This window comes from Amphiura filiformis, chromosome 14, assembly GCF_039555335.1.
Source record: "Amphiura filiformis chromosome 14, Afil_fr2py, whole genome shotgun sequence".
Lineage (NCBI taxonomy): Eukaryota > Metazoa > Echinodermata > Ophiuroidea > Amphilepidida > Amphiuridae > Amphiura > Amphiura filiformis.
Window position 1 is genome coordinate 40,554,797 of NC_092641.1, and position 24,761 is coordinate 40,579,557.

Genomic DNA, 24,761 nt, shown 5'->3' on the forward strand with positions numbered 1-24,761 from the left:
TGAAATCTTACAGACTTATAATTAAATCTTTAAGATTTAAAATTCAAATCTATCAGGTTAATTTTAAATCTAAAATTGATTGGTCCCTAATTACAATCCTTAAGGATTTATTTTAAATTCTTGTAATTTAGAGTGTAGCTTCTCTAAACTGCGAGAAAGGAAGCTTTCAAATTGTGTAAAGTTCTTTTTGGACCACCCTGTAGAGCCATCACTGAGAAAGTGTAAGCTAGTGTGCATTGCATACTGCGATAATAGCGCATGCTCACAGAATATATTAATAACAAGCAAAAATTATATGTTTGAACAGGGGTATTCAAAAACAATATCCCTGGTTTCAATAAAAAAAAATATGGTCGAGACTACCACTATAGGTTCAATCATGGGTAAAATCTGTTTAAATAGCGTGCTTCTTGTTTTTCTTAATAGAATGGTGTTTGGTTATTTGAGTTGTTCATGAGTTGTTCGTATATAGTTGACCCAACGTAAACATTTACACTTATTAGTTGCAGCTCCTTTACATGATAGGTTCCACTGATCATAAGGAACAAAAAAGTAAGTCAAAATTTTCACGCGCATTTCAGCACAAAAGCAATAGAAAGAACCTTTTAAGACCGATACCGTATTCAACTTCTAGTAACTTAAATTAATTAGTGGTAGGCCTTATTTGTCAAAAAAATTATTTCAAAAATAGGGGGGTAGGGGCGCCAATTTTGTTTCTTACCGGGCGCTACCAACCATATAGTTACGCCACTGACCGGCCCTGCATATCGGTGGGCCCCAGGGGCTATTTTAGGGGGGAAAAGACACTGCACGTTGGCAAATGGAATGTTGGTTACGTGTACTTTTGCCTCAATGCCCAAGCAGGTTACATGTTGGCACTTGGTCGGGGTGTTGGGGGCTCGAGGGATGTGTTTCCCTCCAGTTGATGAGGTGTTTTTGAATTACTCAATTTGGTGATACATGTTTTTAAAAATCTAAACCAGTAGCGTAAAATATTTCTCTTTGACATGGGGCCCCGGGAACATTCTACAATCTATTAACCAACTGGTGGGGCATGCTGGTACCGTATTTATCAATGCGCCCTTCCCTGGCAAATGTCCCTTTCTCTTTTTACGCCTATTAAGGGCGTACTACACCCATATATTGGTTTGATTGGTCTAAAAAAATATTTTTTCATTTATAGCGAGGCGATATATGCACGGATCATGTGAGATAAAAAAAAAATTTTTTTAATAAATAAAAAAGGTGCTTTTAAACCATTGTATAGTAAGTCATTTTAGCCCTATATATTTTTTTGTTTACCGTATCCTGGTAACTCAGATGCGTGTTTCATAACAAACCATAATTTATTCTTTTCAACATGTTCAAGTAGGGTACATGAATAGAATACATTAAATCCTTTGTTATACTCTCTATAGAAAATCTAGTGGTGCTTGCAAAATATATAACACTGAATAAATTAAATAAACACTTACACAATAGATGCATAGTCATTAGTCAATTTGATATTGATGTTGTTATTGATGTGTTGTTAGGAGAAGAAAAGGCTATTAGGTCACCGTATCAATTAAGCATCAATTTTGAATACACATGTGAGAGTCTGTGATACAAAATGTATCATAATGAGGAATAATTTTGATATTCTGTCTTTAACTGGATATATATCGAGAAGTGCAAGGTGGATATACTAATATACCTTGGGATGTAAATGGTGAGTACAATTTAGAATGCCTAGTTGCGATGGATTTCACAAATAAGTATAAAATAGTTACCAAAATCACAAAAGTTACGCTTACGGAAAACTACTCAATATGGTGGTATAGGTGACAAGAAATACAATTTTTTCAACATTGCTGTAGTATGGTTGTGGTAACCTGTTACCTATGGCTTAATTAAGTTTCAGTGAAATAATGTCGCAAGTTAAAAATACAAAATATAGCTCAACATTGAAAATAGAAGCATTTTAACCAGTTCCTTTTTTGATAGTTGTGGAGCACCAAGTTCATGAAGTCATAAAAGAAATCAGGTACCACTTATTCCCATTTTACATATCAACTTTATTTCCCTAACGTGTTAGCAACACATATCCAAAATGTTAACGAAATCCATTGATATTAAGCTTTCCAAAATGAAGTGAATTTAAATCATCAGTGATGTACCACCTTTTGGCTTCTACTTTTAAAAGCATGTAAGCTACGTTGATACCGATGCCACCAATAAAACGTGAAGATTTGCCCTTCATTTTGCATACCACTTTGTCCAATTTTTTTTGTAATTTCTTCACAAAATGCAAAAAATGCAAAAAAAAATCAATGGGTGTAGTACCCCCTTAAGTTTCTTCTTGTATCATTAAATTGATTCCCAATGCGTTTGTTCGTTCTGGTTACCATGCGTAACTTCAATTCCTACTTTTAACATATATATTTGCTACAGCTGTGATTAAGCATCATTTTGTTGATCTCCTGTTCCAGTGTTGTCTGTTGGGCATTATGTTGTACATATTCCCTACGGTCTTAGCTGCGCGGAAGGTCGCGTGTTCGATTCCTATCATCATCGGTGCATTCTACGATTTTTTTAATCTGGAGGTAACACTGACATACATTTGTTAACTCGTTTGTCTTAAGTTTTAATTGTAACACATTGGGTGGGTTAAACCGTCTTTACTCTTATTATGTTTGCATTCAGTATCCTCTTGTATCATTCATGATCTTATTGTGCTTTGTTTGTTCCAGCACACCATGCGTAACTTTATTTCTTGCTTTTAAAAATACCTTACTAATGATATTATTATTGTTTAATGTATTATCATTTATATATAATTTACTAAAAAGGGTCCCAGTATTTAACCTTGGTTAAGGGGTAGGGTATGAACCTTTGGACAGTATTTATTGTGGGGCATTAGAGTACATCAGTCATATCGAATTGCATTCTGAATGCGAAGAATGTCCTTCTGATATCAAATAATTTTTTGAAATTCGCAATGTAATACACATTTTATGGCAAATGATTAAAATTGATATTTTGATATTTAACAGTACTCGATGTAAACTTTATAAATTTGATAATGTGTACTTAAAGTGTGTGTAGGTGGGATGAAAAGCCGACGATCAATTGAAAATGTTGACCTTTCGTATTGAAGATATGGAATTTTTTTTTTTTTTTCTAAAAAAATTAGGTCTTTTGGGAAAAAAAATCCATATCTTCAGTATGAAAGGTCAAAATTTTCAATTGATCGTCGGCTTTTCCTCCCAGCTACATACACTTTATGAATATATCATTAGATTTATAAAATTTACTTCGAGGACTGTTATATATCGAAAATGTGAAAAATATCGAATTTTAATCATTTGTTATAACATTTGTATTATATCGTGAATTTCAAAAAATGAGAATTATTTGATATCAGAAAGACATTCTTCGTATTCAGAATGCAATTCGAAATGTCTGATGTGCTCTCATGTCCCACAAAAATACTGTCGAAACGCTCAAAACGCTCATTCCAGATCCCTTAAACTAGTTTTGAATCTTAAACTTTAAACATTTAATATTATTATTTATATTGTCTGCAATTCTCATTTACAATTTTTCAAAATTTGGCGTATCAGGACGTTTTGTTGTTCCTAAGAATAATTATGGTTATCCACTAGCGGCGTGTCGGACTAGCGGCGTGTCGGACTAACGCCCTGTACCCTCTTTGCGTAGCCGCTAGCACCAATTGTGCAAATAAAAGCCGGCTAACACCTAGAGAAGATGCAAGGACGAGGAGGGTTAATAGAATAATAGAATAATAATATATATAATGGAGATAATTCCGCAGGTAATCCCGTCGCATCTATTCATACATAGTCCTTTTGTTCGCAAGTACATCAATGCATAGATACCGCGTGTAGTTAATCCGATTATTATGTCACTTCAACAGCGAATAGATCACGCTGTGTGTTTTGTCGAAGGGAACTTTATTGTGTTATTCTTTTGTCTGCCTGTGTTTTCGCTGAAGGTGTAAAACGGGTGATGAAGTTTAAAATTTCCGCCAAGGCCGAATCATTTCACATTTTGAGTGCATTGTAGCCGACGGCTACCCAACTAAAGGCTGCTAGTCAGGTGTAGGAATGCGTGGATTTGGATTCGTCTATAGATGTCAAAGAAAGACTGATCACTCGCACCTGTAAGATAGATATCTTTGAAAAGACCGGTATTGTATTCAATCTGTGTTTGCTGACATCATACACAGGTGATTAGTGCAATCTGCTTGTAGTGCAGGGCGGTCTATTCAAAAATTGTATTCATCTATTGCTATGGTAGTTAATCCGATTATGACGTCACTTCTACGGCGTATTAACCACACGGTTTGTTAGTCCTCCATTCTCATTATTTTGTGATGTGACGTTTTTTCTGCCAAAAGTAAATATCTACAAAAAAGATATAGACTTTATGCATTTGACTCGTTTTTTTTTAAAGCTAGCTACAGCTCGAAGAAAGTACCCACCTGGTTCACTAAGTTAATGCTTTTATGTTTTGCTAAATGTTAATCAGAGAATATATTACTGTGAGGTATGTTTTCATTTAAAATGTAAATCCATTTAATTGACTTGTCATTATTTTCATTTAGCTACAGCTTGATGAAAGTACACACCTGGTTCACTAATACCAAGTTAATGCTATTATGTTTTGCAAAATGTTAATCAGAAAATTTATTACTAGGAGTTTTTAAATAGGTAGGTTTCCGTTCAAAATGTAAATCCATTTAATTGACTAGCAATTATTTTTACTAGCTACAGCTTGATGAAAGTAGACGCCTGACTAACTAATGTCAAGTTAACAATATTATGTTTAAAAAATGTTCAAAAACTGTATTATGTTTTATGTTAATCAGAAAAGAAATTGGTTGGAAGGTGTTGTTCAGAAGGGTAGGTTTTCATTTTAAATATAAATTCATTTTACCAAGCTGTAGCGTGATGAAAGGTCACGACAAAATGCAAAAACGCATACAAACTTTACAAAGGTGCCTACAATTTCTTAAAATATCGCACAGACGCTAAAAATTATCAAAATGTGATAAGATTTCTGTAAATGTCGCAACTTTAGTGACACGCAAAGGTGCATATAAGATATCTGCATATTGTATAAAATTTGTCAAAGTGGCATAAAAGTATTATGTCAAAAAATTAAACGCAATGTCTATGAACTAAATGTCCAAATAGTGCTTAACTTAATCAATAAGATGTTCAGTTCATAAACATGGTGCTAAATTGTCTACAAGCAATACACATAAAGGTTTAATACCGAAATAATTTGATGAGTTTATCATTTAGTGTTCAGGAACGTCTACAGGATAACTCAATAGAAAAGGCCATGTGGATTGGGGACTTAACTTAAAATATCGGCAGTAAACCCTGTAAACCTAAAACGTTCGTGAAGATTCCAAAACCATAAAGTGTCTTCTTTACAATGTTGCAAAAATCATCAAAATCACTGATCTGCTCGTCCCGAGGCTTATCTTATCCTCACGAGTGACCAAACAATCACGGAGTAAAGGGCGTCGCCAGAGGCAATATATTGCTTGAATTTTTCGCAAAATTAATGTTTGACTGATTACCACAAGCTATACCCATTTTGCAGAGGATTTTTCGTCTCGACCAGTCGTACTTTAACTTCTTTAATATCCTGGTCATTTGTCGTGTTGAAACTTGAATTGTATATAAATATTTTAAGCACGGATTTGTAATTCTCATTGCACGGATTTTTATCCTCACTGCACGAACGTGCCAGGAGGCACGTTAAAATAGCCCATGGTGGGTCCAGTCCGGCACACAGTAACTTTCACAATGCTTTTGGGCCAGGACTCGCCTTGGCTAAAATAATCACATGCCTATATTTACCACCGACCCAACTATGCGATTTTCTGCCTCCGCCAGGAGGTAGTATGATTTGAAATTTACACCTAAAATGCCGCACATTGCGCGGCATGTAGGCCGATTGTACAAATTTATATTCTGACAAGTACTCTAATTTCCGCCCAATATCGAGAGCCCAATATATATCCCCCACCACTTTGCGCCATACATAAATTCGCCTATCGCCATTTCCGAATGTTCAAAAAGGTAATCACGCTTCCTCAGCATGTGCAATAAATTAGCATTAAAATTAATCTTATTCTATAGGGATTCTAGAAACACCTAGCACGTGGCGCCAATGGTGCGAGTCTATCAAGCTCATGAATTATGCATTAGAATTTTTCAAACTCATATGTTGTATAATTGAAGACCGAATTAAAAAGACTAGCTTGCGTATGCCGTCCTGTCAACCAGACCAAAAATGCCATACTGCGCAGGTCAGCAACCAATCACGGCGCGCCTTTGTCATGACGTCAGACGCAAACTAGTATTTTAATTCGGTATTTAATTATGGGTTGTAGCCTCATCACATCAGCAATATCGTAGAAATCAAGTCGGACAACCGTTATGCTGTGTGTGGCAATGGGAAAACACATTAAACAAGGTTTAATTTCATGATTACATGAAACCTGATTATCAATGCAAAACTTTGGCTGGAGAAGTTGAAGCTGACGTTCATGGCGACACTTTGGATGTGATAATTTGACATCATGGATTGTTTTGTGCAAAATTTGAGGTATTTTTGTGTCATTTAATACGCGGTGAGTGGCATGCATGCTAGGCTCGACTAGGCCGCAATCATCGTGCATGCGTGTCTACATCATAATAATAGGTTGAAATGATGGGATTGAGAAGACCGGCTAGCTATTTGATTTCTCTGCATACGAGATGTATGTGCTGTGCCGTGTTAACTATGATGCGCCTAGCCGCGCCTATGGCCGGCTTCATTGCTGTTCAAATACATGTACTAAAGTATTGCAATTTTATTGCGTTGATATAATTCGGAATAATTCGTTTTAAAGTATTTGCTTCCCATGCGTGGTTGGTCATGTTGGTGGTATGTATGTCAGTTTTTACATTCTACTGAGTACTGTTGCAATATTTTTGTATGCATACCCATGACCGTTTCAAGACTATGACTGAGAAATTTGCTTTTTGTTTGTTAAGATAAAAATAAAAATAAAATGCAAGAATCATCTTTCCCCACACAATACTTCTTACAAACAAGGTGTTGATATTGGCCCTTTCGATGCAAAACAAAGCACAAATGAAGGATTTTTTATTCAATTACACATACAAAAAAGTAATGGCCTATGAAAAGACTCCCCTAAATATAATAATATTAATATTATTTTAGTCCTGAATACAAAATGTAATAAACAAGCATAAAAGAATCTGATACGAAAATTTGTTACTCTGAAACGTTACAATTGTAATTTTCAGTCAAAAAATCCACAAGAAATGACTCTTGATACAACTTAGGCCTATATTTTAAAAAAGCAGAAACGGCTGCCTGCATCTGGAACTCTTCATATCTGAAAGTTTGAAGGTCTTATTTCATACATCAGAATTATCTGCAAGATGGCTTTAGGTGACCGTGGCCCTATTGGCTAATGCACAAATTTAGATTTTCTTTCTATTTAAATAATGTTAAAGCTTATGCCCTGTAGATTACATTCGGTTCTTGAGATATGGCCTGTCAAAATGGCGCGAAACCAAAACAAAAAATTGGTAACAACTTTCTTTTTATTTTCTATATTTTTGACAAGTCCAGTTGCCAGATGATTTTCTAATTACATGCATGAATTATGCAAAGTAAAGATTTCAGATAATCAGATACAATTAAAAGAGCTATGGCACTGAGGCATGGTAGGCCTACATGGGTAGAACACACACTATACTACAAAATTACGGTTGCGTTTTGGCAAATTTCAATTTGCATAATTAATCAGGGCCACTTATTAGAAAAGTTGATTAGGGCCCAAATTAATTATGCAAATGGAAATTTGCCAAAGGCATCCATGGGTTTTATATCTTATTTTGTAGCCGATCTGAACATTTTACTTTGTATAACTCTTGCATATATAATTAGAAAATAAGGCCTACCTGACAACATTGCATAACAAAAATAAAAGAAAGCCATTTTGACAGGCCATATTTTGGTAACCGAATATCCGACTAAAATAAAATTTTCAGTCTTGTAATCAGGAGAGAATGGGCTCACATATTTCAATCAGACAAAAATCTATATCCAATAGCGTTACCTTAAAGCTAGCATTATAAGTGTCTCCTTAACTAATAACAAATATCTTGGAGGCATTGTCTTTTTTAAAGACATTTCTTGTTTTAGGCAGTATGCTTCGACTATATAAATACTATGTATTTATAAATACGCACGTGACCTACCACCTCGCTGCCATAACAGCTTGTAGATAGGGAGGCTGGAAGTGACCTTCAACAAAGGCGATAAACAACACCAGACTGTGCAGCAAAATTGTCTATTTTGTTTAACTTTTACATATATTACATGTAAACGTTTCCGTCAATAAATAATTTTCCGCCGGCAAATATTTTCAAAATGTTGTTTTTGATAACATATTACAAATTTGGAATCTCCCCATGTGTAATAATTGTATAATTCAATTATTACTTAAATTTGATGATATTTGTCTAACAACATTTTTGCCACACCCCATCTACTCCCCCGGCTCATAATTAGTGCACAATGCCTAAGTGTACTAGTACAAAGGAAAATATGTTAAAAGTTATAAACTGTTACCTGGACACCAAGAAATATTGCTTGAAAGATAGGTGGCCGCTCATCTACCCCATAGATGACAGCTCTCTCTACTTTCCTGGGCATGGCAATTTTGGAATCTCCATCACTCCTGGTAGCCAACTCTGTTGATAATGCGTGGTCCTCAATATAATCTAGATTGAAATAAAAAGTTAAGAAAGGAGGGTCACAGAAATTACTTCGAGAACCAACTCCTACCTGGGAAGCAAGTGATATGTATATGTCGACATGTTGAGTTATAAAAGTTTGCCTAGGTGTTTTATGTGTCATTGATAAAATGTCTTCTCTATAGCTAAACAGGAGGTCCCAGTATGGGGGACATGTTATGTGGGATCAAATTTCAAAATTGCTGGAATTTTTAAACACCACCAAAGTATTCAGAAAAAACAACAACAGCGCTACATCGTAACATCCTATGACGTCATTCTGTCAATCCTATGACGTCATCAGTGAGAGATATCCCGATTGTAGACAAGATATCATCACAGCATCACCCTCTGTTGAAGACGCTTGTCGGACCAGTGAAAACGTACCATGTGAGCGAAAAATAGTGTCTAGTGTTGAAGTTAAAACTTTAATTCATAACAACAACATAGTTTGACCTATAAACGAATCCAATTTCACGCATTCCTACACGTCAATGGCAGCCATAGCTGGGTCCCCCCCTTAGGTCTATCCCACCTAACCACCTTATGAAATGATGTGGCCTTGGCGGGGATATTAAACTGCATTCCATCACCCGTGTTACAGGTAGACAAAAGAATGGTGAAATTTTACAACACAATACAATTCAACATTGATTTTTAAGCGGATTTAATCTACCTAATTGAGCAGTAACAACACCAGCTTGGTGCAGACGGGACCCTCACTTGGCTTGTTGGATTCGTCCATATCTGGAACGGTTCTTGAGTTGCCAGCAAAAAGGTCTGGGGTCAGCATCGTTGACTTGTTTTGCAATGAATTATTTGTTTTAGATTTATGTATATTATGTTTTCAACTGTACCTAAATACATATTTAGTAATGTCCATAACCTGAACTGAAGCAAATAATATAACGCAGGCGGCAGGAAAAAGCTTTAAAATGCATCATATGTAGTCTATGATACACACATGGCTCCGAAAACCACACCCGAAAACCGCATCGCCTGAGTCTGGTCCCCTAAAATTACGGGAAACTCCTTGCAGTAAATGTTCCGGTTATCCCGTAATCAATTACCAAGAATAACGGGATAACTGCCAGGAGATTTCACGTCATTTTACGGGAACCAGTAAAAATAACGGGATTTTAATTTTACTTTTAGTGTGTGTAAACAGGATTAAGAGGGAGTCAGTGTACACCTTAGTATGTAGTGTTACGAGTCGTTAATAACTCAAGGCCAAAAACACCTTTTTCACTACCGCATGCATAACAAAACACAATGATTAACTAAGTTAACGATACTGAGTCTTTTGATCAGAAGAAAAGTATGGTTTTACAATAATTGTGTGAGTCAACATAGCCTATAATCAATTATATACATTCTTTAGCAAAGTTACTAATCCAGCAGCCTTCTTGTTGTTGATTGCAAAGTTCTCAAAGTTAATGTATGTTCTGATTCACGTGTCCTGCGAATATCACCGTTCAGTGAAGTCCACTGAAGAGTTTTATATATATCCTTTGCATAAAGTCCTCGCACGGTTGACTATCTCCAAAATGGTGCTATTTTCGCCTTTAATAATTCTAATGGAAAACAGGCCTGCATTGCATTGCATTGCATTTGTTTCCCTGTTTCCATTTACATTTGACAGATGTGTTGTTTCATTAACCATGAGGCTTCAGTAAGTCGACAGAAGAATATATGGTCGAATCCAACCAAAAGTGTCCACGGGCCAAAAATAAAAGTCCGAAATAAAAATGTCTCCACAATTTTGTCCTTTTGCCCATTGATTGATGACATATTGGCCTTATAGGAACCAAAAGTGCCATTACTAATCTTGAAAAATAAATCCAGGACGTGTGATAGTAAATGTGATATCAAAACCCAATGTTACCTACGAATACCACTAGGATGCTTTCACTATCGCAATAATAATCAGCCTAAAACAAATGGAATATTCCCATTAACGCTTTTTTCGTGTAATGTAGACCACAGGGTGTCAGGAAAATGCTAGCTCAACCAGGAAATATTTGTTTTTATTTTTATAACGCGATCAATATGATCTTAGTCAATTTATGCTAGTTTATTTTTGAAAATGAAGTTTAGGTCAGTTTCTGTATTTTATTTATCAAATGAGTATGAATCAATTTACACATTGTATTAGAACGAGTAGGATATATGTTTTCAAGAAAATTAGGAATTATACGCATACACCTAACGCTTTATACAATGAAAAGGTGAAGAAACCCGGGTATTCGTAGGTAACATGAGCGATTTAACAATATCTATATTGAGTTTAGAGGTTTAAATTTTGCTATTATGGTAATGAATTAATAAAATGGTAGTTTTAGATCTCTTTCAGATGGTACGTCCAAATGAATAAATGCTATTACCTTAGATCAAAAAAATTTGATGCTTTTAGCAAGATTTTGACCACTTCATTTTGATATACAAGTAGTTAATCAGCAATTTTACATAATAAATAATCGTTGAATGAATCCGTATATTGGTAATAATTGTGTCCTGGGGTACCGCTTAAAGTTTTTGACAATTAATTTCCATTGGTAGAGACACTTCATTACATATGTCATGTATTATGCTGTATTCGTAAGTAACATTTCAGTATTTGTAGGTAAGAATTAGACTTTTGGTGGATATCGCAATCAAAACTTCATTTTATAAAGCACTTTGAATGTATTATTTTCTTTATGTGCGTTTATTGATACTTTAGACCCTATCATGTACTAATGTCGGTTCACAGCGGTTGAAAGAGGATTGAAGTAAGAAACAAAGGCACTAAAGTGACTTTAATTTGCGTAATTGCACACAAATCGCTTAAAACCGTTATTGCAGACTTGTGAAGTCCATCTTGGAGTCAGTTACGTCTTGTAGCCTTTCGTTTGAGGGCAACTACAATTAGCTTTATACCAGGGTCCATCAATGTGTTGTCTAGATCATGAGACAATGAGAACAGTCGTTTTTTCCATGGTATTCGTAGGTAACCTTAGCGAAAACGTCAAAAGTTACCTTCGAATAAATCAATTTGGACACAAATTACTCAGAACCAGAAGGTCGGTAAATATTTAAAATGAAGCACACATGACAGTTGACAAATCCAAGTATTTATCCCCTTCTAATCTTCTTTGAATCTGATTTTTCGTTCAAATGAGCAGACCGTCGTCTATTTCAGTACATATTTTTCACCAATTAAGCCGTATTCAGTTTTGCATGGTGGGCATGTATTTGAATTCGCAACTTTCATTGACATATGATTTGATAGCAAACATACAGGCCTTTGTTATGTACCAATATGGGCATTGGCATGAATGGCGGTGTTTCACAATACTGTCATGATGTCAAATTGTATTCGTAGGTAACATTCGGTTACCGAAATTTACCTACGAATACTTGCTTTTATTGTTGACATCTCAGAAATATTTAAACGCAGGCTAGTGAAACTTGGTAGAAATAAAGAGTGTATTACCCTGCACATATTGCTTAACTATTGTTTACTATTCTCTCACTTTGTGGAAATGGCACAGCTTTTAACATGTATTCGGAGGTAATGCATATTTTTTACCAAACCTACCTTTGTGCCATTTAGAATTTCTGGCAGCTAAACACAATAATAAAGATGTCCGAATGCAATGCATTTCAGTATTGGACATATCAAAGCTTGTATCAATTGCGCATTTATTAGTGATTTCCATTTTTAAAGATATATCTAGTGCTATGAAAAATTGTATTCGTAGGTAATGTAAAAAATACCACTCAAAAAATTATCACAAAAATTCATAATTATGTACAAATATGTGAAAAATTGAACAGGCAATCTTTGAATACACACCTTTCAGGAAATCAATTTAGATTCAATCCAATGACTTCTTTTCATAACTGATTTATATGTTTTTAAAAATACTTTAAGAAATATTTTGAAAAAATGGGTAAAAATAGCATGTTTTGGGGTCTCTGTGTCTAAGTTTTTCACAGAAGGGGCCTTATTATATATGGCGCGAAGCGTATGATCAAGGCGAATAAACACAATACAAAAACGAATGCCAATTGATTAATACTTTTAAGTTATCGCCCTGAACATGCCGTGTACACTTTTCGTTGGATTCGACCATATATATATTTCTTTCTTGGAAGAGGTACGCACTTTGACGTATTTTAGATCTTATCTGATATCACTGGATAGTAGTACCCCCGGGGGGGGGGGTACTCAACTTTAGAAGTGACGGGTATGTGCCTACCGGGTGTCGTGAAGTAGGGGCCTATCGGTACCAAAGCATTATTTTAAAAATGGGGGTCATTGGGTACAAACAAAATAAAAAAGGGGGTCATTGGGTATAATATTTTGAAAAAAGGGGGTCATTGAGAATAAGATTTTTTTAAAGGGTCATCAGGTAGAAAATTTTGAAAAAATGGAGCAAAAGTGTGAAAGTTTCGGTATAATTTTGAAAAAATTTAGCAAAATTTGAAAGTTTCGGCCGGGGATTCGGCATTATTTTGTTGCATTTTGATGACGCTCTGCTAGAAAATCTAGGAAAAAAAGGGGTCATTGGGTAGCCGCAACCAAAAAAGGGGGTCATTGGGTAGCCGCAACTAAAAAGGGGGTCATCGGGTATGACTTTTAAAAAAAGGGGGGTCATCGGGTATAGTCGACTTCAAAAGAGGGGGCCTATTGACAGGCACATACCGTCACTTCCAAAGTTGAGTGCCCCCCCCTCCGGGAGTAGTACATTGACTACATTAGATATGTCTGGTTCACAATTTCCTTTCTTTGAAGGCATATGGACTGTTATATCACTGTGAAGAATCGTGTTTACATTTGTTTATCATACAAATATCAGAAACATCCCATTATATAAATAGCCAATATGTGTGCAATCCGTGGGAATTCCCAAGAATTATAAACATTAACCTTTCACAAAACATCAGTTCTTGTGGGGAATTCCAATAATGATGTCATATTTTCTTTACAATCTCAGGCGAATTAATACCCAATTCATAACTAGACTGGCTTTGTTTACAGTGATTTAGGGGAATCGCATTTAATGTCTTTACAAACTCTTGCCAGGGGAACTTCCCATGGAAGTAACTCTAAATTGTAAACAAAGATAAATAATCAATTTAAATTACTCAGGGCACATCACAGTAGTATTTACATTTGTGGAGTGCATATGGGTGTCGAGGTAGACCTGGTCACAAAAAGGTGTTTTCTTAGGGGTTGGGTCCCGTAAAGTTACGTGAAATTTCGAAATGCGGGCGTCCGTTAATTTACAGCTCTTTTTTACAGTGTAATTATCTGAAGATCAAGACAAAATATTTTTCTGACTCATTTGTTTAAAATACTCGTTTTAATTCACCACAAAAAATATTAATATAACAATTATGCCTATACATTTGTTACGATTCTACTTACGATTTTCCATGTTGAAATGACGCGGTTGAACTTCTTAATTATAACTATCTGTGACTCTCCGAATAAAATGCAGGTGTCTTCAAACTAATGAACCTGTTTTCTTACAGGTGTGCCAACTTTCGTGACTTATGGCAAATATACATTGTGTAGTGAACCCGTAGTGAACCTAACGTAATTGATCAGCTGATTGATCTGCTTGTTTAATTGTACACGTAGTTGTTGGTTCATCAGTATAGTCATGGACTTGGTAGTACACTCTAAATTATAAGGATTTAAAAATAAATCCTTAAGACTGTAGTTAGGGACCAATCAATCTTAGATTTAAAATAAATCTTGTGGATTTGAATTTTAAATCTAAAAGATTTAATTTTAAATCTAACACTTGATTGGTCCCTAATCACAGTCCCTTGGGATTTATTTTAAATCCTTGAAATTTAGAGTGTAGTTAAACCAGTGTGTAGTTAAACTTAGTTAGTTACGAGTCGTACTGACTCAAGACCAAAATCACCTTTTACCCAAATTCACACGAATGCATAAACACAAATACACTAACAATAAATCTAAGTTTTTAATTGAAGGAAAATATGATTGGCATGATATATTTCAAAACTGTCCCACATAAATGTGTAGTGAGTAGTGCAAAGCACACACAAACCACTATGGATGAGTACCAATTTACTGAGTGGGAGCCGAGATGTAAGGTCTAGTGCATGTGCACGTTTCTCTCTTTCAAGAGTTTAATTTTAATGGATTGGAAAGTTCCATGAACTTAAGAGCTCTTATATATTTTTATGGTCCATATTTGATAAAATTATGCATTTAATTAATTATCAATTAATGGTCACAATAATATGATTTTGCTACGTAACAGATAAATCTAAATAATTATTTGGCGGATATGTAGGATGGTCATTTTCACGGTAAAGGGTGTAACTTTGGATTTTTAACACTTTGATCCGTAGTTGTCTAATAAAGCTACAGAATTCCACAATTTTTGGCCACATAAGTCATCTAATTAGCAGCTACCTTGGGTAGCATAATCATCTTTGGGAGTTACTGAGCTGCGTTCAGTTTTGGCAGGCTAAAATGTCCATAAATATGGCCTTTTTGATGTACTAAAAAATAGTAACATTTTTGTAAAGCCCTGTGTTTTCTTCAGTTAGTTCATGGATAATTTCTCTTATGCTGAAAGTGTAGTCATATGCTCAGTAAAAACTGCCACATTAGTTTTAATTGTGAACAGCCCTGTATTTTTGAGAACCGGACTTCGATATTTGTCGTTTCGAGGCTTCATTTTCCGTTAACAATTGTTAACAAACTTTGTGGGTATAGCTTTGGTTCATGAATTCTTTGTTATTTCTTCATTTCTTCTTGATTCATAACAGTTAATTACTTAACTTGAAATAGGTAACAACAATTAATCGATTTGCAAGCTTTTAAATTTGTTATAAAATCTTGGCTTCATAGAGGCGATTTTCCGTTAACTCTTTTGAAGCCTCCGAAACAAACTGTTCAGCTAGCTTGTGCAAATATATATAAAAGAGCTCATCCAATCTATTTAGCACTGAAAATGTAGCAAAGTAGATCCTCAAGTCACTTGTTTTAAACAGTGGAGATATACATCACCGTTTGAAAATGGGACCCAATACAAACTTTCCGTTAACACTCCGAAACAAATGAAGCCTCCGAAACAACAATAAGATTAATTATCATCTTTGCACATCTAAATTGATGCGTTTCATACTGATATCTGCTTTGTAATTGTTACTTGATATGTGCAGAATGTCATAAATTTTAAAAAGTGTTGATATTATGGTTAATGTTTGAAAAATATACTGATACCCAAGAAAGCATGTTTCGGAGGCTTCACATGCAAGTTAACAGCATACTTAACAAGAAAAAAAATAAGTGTGATAAATCTACAATATCTGCGGCATAGAATTATTGATTCAATACACACAAGAAAATAACAGCTTAGATGATCCCAACAGTGTTCTTTAAAAATAAACTACTTCTGAAATATAGAATTGCAGATTAATAGGCCTACGTAGGCCGAGTGGTAATATAACTAGAGCGGTTCTCGGCTTTTGCGGTTCTCGGCATTCGCGGTTCTCGGTAGTGTGGGTTGGTCCGTATGTGACGTTTCTGTTCAGAACCTTGTGTGACCCTTCCCCCAGAAAAAAATCATCCGCCACCACTGGTTATAACAAGGGCCTTGTAAATGCAACTGGTGAGACAGAATGATTGTTCATTATCTAATCTTAAAATATATAATTCTTTAAACTTATTTCTTTTTTTCTGTTTCAGTGAATATCATCCGAAAAGTAGGCCTCTGCACATTATGATTTTCCTTGTTTTATTTAAACTCTTTATTGAGGTACATGCTCCTCTTACCGTTATTGACAAGTCAGCACATGCTGTACGCTGTTTATTTATTTCGCCCTCATTTTCTTTACTTTTGTTTTTAGATCTTTAGTTCTTTATTTTTGTTTCTGTGAATATCATCCGAAAAGTAGGCCTTCTGCACATTATGATTTTTCCTTGCTTTATTTAACTCTTTACTGGGGTGCATGCTCTCTGCTGGGGTTTTTCATGTTCCTCTTATCATTATTGACAAGATAGCACCTGCTGTAGGCCTACGCTGTTTATTTATTTCGCCCTAAATTAGTTCTTTACTTTTGTTTTAGATTTTGAAGTTGATATCATGATATCACACGCTATGTTTTATACCAACCGCATTGTCTGTTTAAAGACAGTTCTTGTTTTAAATCCTGAATACAATGTCAACATTCAGTTCGTTCACCTCACAATGCGGTGCGATGTTATATAACTGTATATATTACAGGGTTGCCAAACCCGCGATGTAATAGGCCTAGGTCAATAGGATGAGTTTTGAAGATTTTCCTCGCGACAATTTCCTGTCCTATAGACACCAATTGATGGTTAAGAAAAATATTGCATGACTTCTCAACATTGGCTTACGCGGCTTCTGGTAGTTTTTTATCTCATAGAAACCAACGGTTGATAAAAAAAATATTGGGCGACTTTTTCAATGATTTGACCCGCGGTTTGCCCTCATTTGTTTGGCAACCGTGGTCTGTGTTAAGTGAATATATTTCGGTAAGAAAACAATTATCATAGACCATGTAGACAGAACGGACAATAGTCATAGGCGCTCTCCTCCATTTTGAGAAATATACTTTTACACACACACTACATTTTATAATTAAAATGATCAGCCTTAAAGTTTTACCTTTTAGTGGGTTAAGCCAAACCTAAGTGGATGAAATATAAATCAACACTTCTGGCACTGATTGGTTTCCGTAGTTGTTATATGGAATACGAGCTGTCTGTAGCTACAAAATTGTCTGCAAATCGGCTTTTGCCGGGCCTCTCTTTTCGGCGTTTTTCTCATTAAATTAGGGTCCCGTTCAAATAAAAAATAAACTGGTGTCTAGATGTAATCACAGTTAACACACCAGGAAAATTATAGAATATACAACAACCTAGTTACACCTGTAGACCGCGAACAAACATGCACCTGGCCCGACCTGGCCGTATCACTTAGTGTTCTCCCTACGGATACCCTTAAAGGCCCATTCAGTGATTTGCTCATCCGGACGATCGTAAAAATCATCAAAATTCAGATTTTGGTACCTTTGTAATTGGCATAGATGTGCTAACATAGCCTGCTAGTGGTTCGGTCGAAAGCCGTGTATTTTAGACAAAATAAAGCATTTGCATGATTCTGGACTTTTGATACTGACAGTACAAAAAGTCCGACTCGAGATCGAAAGAAGCTCACTCTCCACGTACCAACACGCGTTGCGTATTGTTTCTACTACTTATTACATCAGTAGCTACTATTTTAAACAAAATACACAATTTTAACAGCTTTTAACTGTTTTTCATATTTGAATTGACCGTTAGTTTGCCTCGGTGACCTTTAATTGCTGATTTTGTTTTCTACTACAAAAATTAAGCGTCTGTTTTAAATCAATTTAGACTCTACTTCCCCGTGTTAGAAACACTGGACTAGGAAGTTTTTCCAGTCGATTGGTGGCGCACTGTACGAAAATCTCGATTTTCTCGAGTCGATCTGAGTTGAAGTAGAAAACCTTTCTAAAACTTCTGTTTTAGACTAATTTGTCGATGTATTCAGGGAAAAGTGGTTTAATGAAATTCTGTAGACTTATTCTTTATATCTAAGCAACTCTGACAAATTTCCATTTTTTTTAATGTTCCTGTGAAATCACTGAAAGGGCCTTTAAGGGTCACACAATGAAAGTAAATGTTTATTTTCGCTTACCGGGAGCGCTTTCGAGGAACTTCCTCATCATCCAACCTGACCAGAGCCAACAACACGCAAGCTAGTCTTTTTAATTCGGTCTTCAATTATACAACATAATGAGCGTGAAAATAGTCTAATGCATAATTCATGAACTTGATAGACCCACGCCATTGGCGCCACGCACAGTGTCATCGACCCTATATCTTCATGGGAGAAATCGCCATGGTATAGGGTGAATCCACAGCCACGATTGGCCATTTGGTTCAGACCTTTGAAGCTCTTTGAGACGAATAATTAGTCGAGGGACATGACTAAGGCTACTCACAATAGCCATGTAATTGATCTTGGTTGTGCGTGAATAAGCTTGTATACCCCATTGAAGTCAATGGTCATCGACTTTTATACTGCCTAGTAGTGAGTGCAGCTGTACTACACGATGTAGTCCATACAGGACCAACGCAATATAAAATTAGAGTTTTGGTCCGATTTTGAGTTCAAAGCGCACGGCCAATTTTCAAGGCGCATTCTAGCGACCATCATATCTGTTCAACACGTATTTTCAAGTGTATGAGACCACATCTGGTTTCTTGAGAAAAATTCATTTACGGAGATATTCATAATTTTCTAACCCGGTATCCGAAGATTTTCGTCTGATATCAAAATCGTGCATAGCAATTCACGTGTATCGATCCCGTGTATTCATATTAGTGTCTCTGCTACACCAAATAATTATTAGCCAGGCGGTGTCGGTGTGCCACGTGCTAGGTGTTTCTAGAATCCCTATAGAATAAGATTAATTTTAATGCTAATTTATTTCACATGCTGAGGAAGCGTGATTACCTTTTTGAACATTCGGAAATGGCGATAGGCGAATTTATGTATGGCGCAGCCAGAGAGGTGGGGGATATATATTGGGCTCTCAATATTGGGCGGAAATTAGAGTACTTGTCAGAATATAAATTTGTACAATCGGCCTACATGCCGCGCAATGTGCGGCATTTTAGGTGTCAATTTCAAAGCAAACTACCTCCTGCGGAGGCAAACACCCCCTCAAAGCACCCCATCCCCATACATGTATAGGACAAGTGACAAAACAAACCACAAATAACTTTCCCATATCACAGTACAATTAACATGGTCAGAGTACAAATAACATGGTCCTCCAATGAACTGATTAATGAAAATCGCATCCCATTAAAAATCAAGATCAAAGGAAAATTTCTTAAAATGATTACCCAGTTTTCCCTTGCTTTCTGCAATTCTATATTCTGTGCCAAATTTAACTTTCACCATGTTCTTATAACCTTGAAAACTAGGGTTGACATCCTGAAATTTACATCTAAACGGTTCCAAAAAATAAGCCAAAAAATAAGCCCCCCCCCCCTCTAAGAATTTTTGGTATAGTCCTAATCCAAAAACGGCTTGATAAATTCTCTTGTTTTAAAGTTTGAACCATAGGCTGATTAGTTATGCATCAAGTGAACGGGGTTTAGTTGTTATCTTTTATCATCTTCACTGAGAAATGTAGCCATTTATAATATTTTCGGCCAAAAAAGTTGCACATTTCTTGCACTTTTGGTTTCAGACCTCTTTCACTTGAAGAAAATAAATCAAAAAGGAATGTTTTTAAAACAACTTAAGTTAAAATGTTCATGAATTAATTTTTACACATTTCAAACATGTTTTATGGTTCAGTGAGTAATCATATTATGAAATATTATTCATCAACAAAAGTTGCACTCTTCTAAATTGGCTTTTTATATGCATTAAAGTGCATAAATTTAACAAGTGTTTCATTATAATTAAATTTATTAGGAAGGAACAGCTGTAACTTCAATGATAAATCCTGTGTTCATTGATTAAATTAACCAATGGACCAACAGATTCCTGGTCAGATCTTTTATGCTGGATGCATATACACTTGTTTCATTGGTCATTCATTGAATGGTTCAAAAAACATTTATATGGGTGGCCGTTAATATCAAGACTCAACTTGTCACAAGCGGACAACACCACCTTATTAGGACTTTGCAGCAAATTCTGCAGCATGCGGGGAACCAGCTTGACCAACAACAGAAGAACGATGCTTGGAAGCCATCTCACATGAAGGAAGGCCTATTCATTATTGAAAGACATTAATAAGCTGCAGCATTCATTTTAATTTATTCACTGAACTATAAAAACTGTTTTTGAGTGTGTGACACCTAAATCCGGAAAAGTTTGAATGTAATTAAATTAAATTATGCTTCTTTTTGATTTAATTACTCACTTAAAGGGAAAAAATTGTCAAACACAAATTGAAGCATAATAAAAATTCCCTTTAAAAGGGAAGGCCAGCGTCAATGCAGAAGAGGTCTTGTAAATAGTTTGGGTCACCGTGAAAGGCATTTTTAGGATCACGCTTACATCCATGTTACATGACAGTTCACCAAACCATCAATGGTGAGAACATGCACACTGAAACAGCAAAACACATTAACTCCTATAACTCCTGTCAACTCTTTAATTCATTACTCCAAATTGTTCTGTATTTTTGTCTTTACTGCTTTTTACCCATGCTTATTATAAAAATCAAGAAATACACTGCAGTTGTTAGTTAATTCGCTATGTTAACTCAACTTACATGCACATTTTATTTTAAAATAATTTTATATTATTTCGCAATGTATAGTTTACTATAAAGTAGATAGTGGCAAGCACATGATAAAGGACTGATCATTCACTACAATCTTCACTTTTAAACTGTATTTTTTGAATGTGTTGATTGTTAGTCCGAAACTCCTGCAAAGCTATGGACATGGCATCTTACCTACTCCATTCTGTAGTCTGCATTGTGTGTTTTCTCAGTCTTCAATCATTTTGTTGAATGTAATTTTATGAATCAAATAAAAAGATAGAAATTGGCCTCACTTTAGTTATGTGTCATTTTACAGTATTTATCATTTATAAAGTAAGACAATAATTTATTTATTTTCTATAAGTGCATGTCAAAATATGGGATATATTGTTCAATATTATAGCAGCCCCTAAAAACTTTATTTTCAATCGGATTTTTCCCGTTGAAAAGCCAAAACTGATGTTAAAGATAGATGTTAAAGATAGCAATAATATCATCAATAACATTTTGAGTCAATTTTATCCATAAAACGATACAGGATAGGATAGATAATTACTTTGACTTCAATGTGGTCCATATAATGAAGATTTTGATTCCACAACATTATTAGATCTGTTATCAACATATCAATTATGCACTCACAGGCAACCAAACATCATGCTATGCCCAGTAGTCCACTGATATGACCTCGTGATCATTCCCCCGCTTTGACCATGTCATTTTTTTTGATATGCTGATTGCTGAACAAGTTTATGTTTATATGTGTAGGCCTAACCTATGATAACTTTTTAAGTCATAATTAATTCAAACATAACTTTGGCAATACTCAATCGTTTTCGTTCGTTGAAACGGCAAAACATACTTTCTTTTCCTTGCAAAGCGAATTAGCAGACATCAAAACATTTCCACCACGAGAAGTAAAAAAAATAATTCATACCAATAGAAGAAGGCTATAATCTTAGCTAATCTTTAGTGTACACAAACCCCATCTCAGAATTAGGTACCAGCGCCCTATACGCTGGCGAAAAGCCTAAGTATAGAAAAATGCATCTTTTTTTTGGCCGAATTTCATAAATGGCTGCATTTTGCAATGAAGATGATAAAAAAGTAGCAACAAAAACACGCTCACTTTATATGCATAACTAATCAGTCTATGTTCCAAACTTTAAAACAAGAGAATTGATCAAGCCGTTTTTGGATACTAAAATGTCTTAGGGGGAGATTAACTTTTTTGGAACCGTTTATGAATAGGCCCTATAACATTTCAAACATAAAACAAGAAAGTTGATGGCATTTTTGTGTTCAGATTCCTCAACATCCGAACCAAACATTTTCTGAAAATGTTAGAATCCCAAACACTCCCCCGTTTTGCTGAAGATCTAGCCTGGGCGAAAAAAGTACTTTTACCCCCCCTGTCAGAACTCCCCCTGTTTCCCCAGAAAATTCCCACGTTTTGCAGTAATTGCGCAAAATTGGTTGATCCCCCTGAAATTCCCCCCTAATGCGCCACCCGAAAAAATTCCTGGCGCCGCAACTGCTTTTTGCGAGCAGGTCTTCAACAAAAATCTACTTTGTTGTTTTGAGTTACAGAAACATATCCATTAGTGATCTTGTGTGAAAATTAGCATTTACCGTTTTGTTTTTATGACACATTTTATAGCGATACCCAATTTTAATGTTTGTCCAGTACGTCCATGCATGGTCCAAGAGACATCTAAAATTTGAATGTCAGCCCACTATGTAAATCAACTGCCATTTTCTTAACCTCATTGGCATTGAAATAAAATGGAGCACCCAACGTGTCATTGCCCTTAATGTCGAACATTATTTTGTTGTTATTTTTATTTCCCTTTCCTTTAAGGCCCTATGTCACATGGGGGAAAATGGTAAATCACACATATTTAGCAGCATTTCTCCTCATTTTTCACAATTTTGCAGAATTCAGCAGCCTGTTTTAACAGATTTTGTCGTTATTTTAGAAAATCTGGCTGTTTTTGTGTGATCTCCCATTTTCCCCATGCGTCATGGGGCCTCTGTTCAGATCATGATTTTACATTTGAAATCACTCGCCTTAAAAAAAAAAAAAAAATCTGCAGGGGGGGGGTAGGGGGGTAGGTGGGGGGCTGAAAATTTGAAACGTTCAAAATCACTCATATTTTTAACCACTGGAATCTCAAGGCAGCCAATGTGTAGCATATATCTCAATTTGGACTCCAACTTGTATATTTTGCATAGGGTTCCATGTAAAATTAAAACTTCAATGCATTGTTCTGGAATTCCAAGTGCTTTTTTCCTCTGGCGTCAAAAAATTAGAATTGATTCCGGATCAAAGTTTCGCAACGAGAACGCGCATATTACTTAGGGCTTTCGAGATAAAAAAAAAAAAAAAAAAAAAAAAAAAAAAAAGCCGCAAAAAAATTTAAATCAAATTTGCTCCACAGGTTCCAAAGTACACAATGTGCTTACACTCAGTGATTTACCAGCCTACCTTGTATGTCCGATGTGTGAAATGCAGCCAATGCTTAATGGGCTGTTCCAGTTAAAATCCTTACACCCTCTAGATGGAGGTCATGACGTCAATCTTGCACAGAGGAGTGTAAAAAAGCGGGAAATTTAAATCAAATGTGGTCACCCATTCAGGCAACTCCATTTGATATTCACACTCCCTGTGTGGAAGATGTCTTGCCGGGTGGGGAGTATGGAATTCAAATGGAATAGCCCAACATTTCTTCTTTTGTAGGATTTGAAGGATTTCAATATTTAGGCCCTATGTCACATGGGGGAAAAATGGTAAATCACACATATTTAGCAGCATTTCTCCTCATTTTTCACAATTTTGCAGAATTCAGCAGCCTGTTTTAACAGATTTTGTCGTTATTTTAGAAAATCTGGCTGTTTTTGTGTGATCTCCCATTTTCCCCCATGCGTCATAAAATAGACCTATAGAAAAGATGAGAAAATAAAAAATTTAAACATTTTCGTCAAAATTTATACAAGTTTCATCATCGCCTTCATCATCATTATTTTATTTTTTAATCATAACAAATCACATTGAATGATTTAGTTTGATGAATTTTAATACAATCGGTGCCTTAGTTCTTTGATGCCGGGGTCTGATGATGCACGCGGCCAGGGAAGAACGGAATCGGCACATGATCAGTAAAATGCATTCTGTAGCTATCACAATTTACTCATGACTACTGCATCCCGCTTCGATTTTGCATTGTCATTTTGTCATGTCAGTGAGTTCGTGTTTTTATGCAGGATTTTTATTTCGTAGTTTGTTAAATTAATCAACCGTTGTGTTTATATAGCCTAGTATTTACGGGCAAGTTCAATTTCTTAGTGGTATACTCGGCGTCATCATGTGCCGTTTGAACCCTGGAGTCAACGGGCAACAGCACCAGGAATGTCCCGCCGGATCACACTCAGTTAGCCTACCCCCGCCCCGCGCCGATGCACAAGTCAAATACCCCTCACAACCAACGAACTCGAGCATTTATGTCTGATTCAACCATTTACGTCCCGATGTTTTGAAAAGTTATAAGAATAAAAATGTTTTTTCTTACCGGTTTATTGTTCTTGCAAGACAATGTCTTG

The 24,761-nt window shown here is 35.6% G+C and overlaps 1 protein-coding gene across 1 annotated transcript in view; it reads right to left on the reverse strand.

The window, feature by feature from the left end:
* LOC140169023 (solute carrier family 23 member 2-like) overlaps nucleotides 1-14,369 on the reverse strand; it is a 31,061-nt gene extending 16,692 nt beyond the window's left edge. Inside the window, exons 1-2 of the mRNA XM_072192309.1 lie at nucleotides 14,254-14,369; nucleotides 8,674-8,825 (exon numbers count right to left, since the gene is read on the reverse strand). Of these exons, the coding sequence (XP_072048410.1) occupies nucleotides 8,674-8,825; nucleotides 14,254-14,263 (162 nt within the window). The 5' untranslated portion in view covers nucleotides 14,264-14,369. The remainder of the gene's footprint in view (nucleotides 1-8,673; nucleotides 8,826-14,253) is intronic.
* Nucleotides 14,370-24,761: the final 10,392 nt, after the last annotated feature.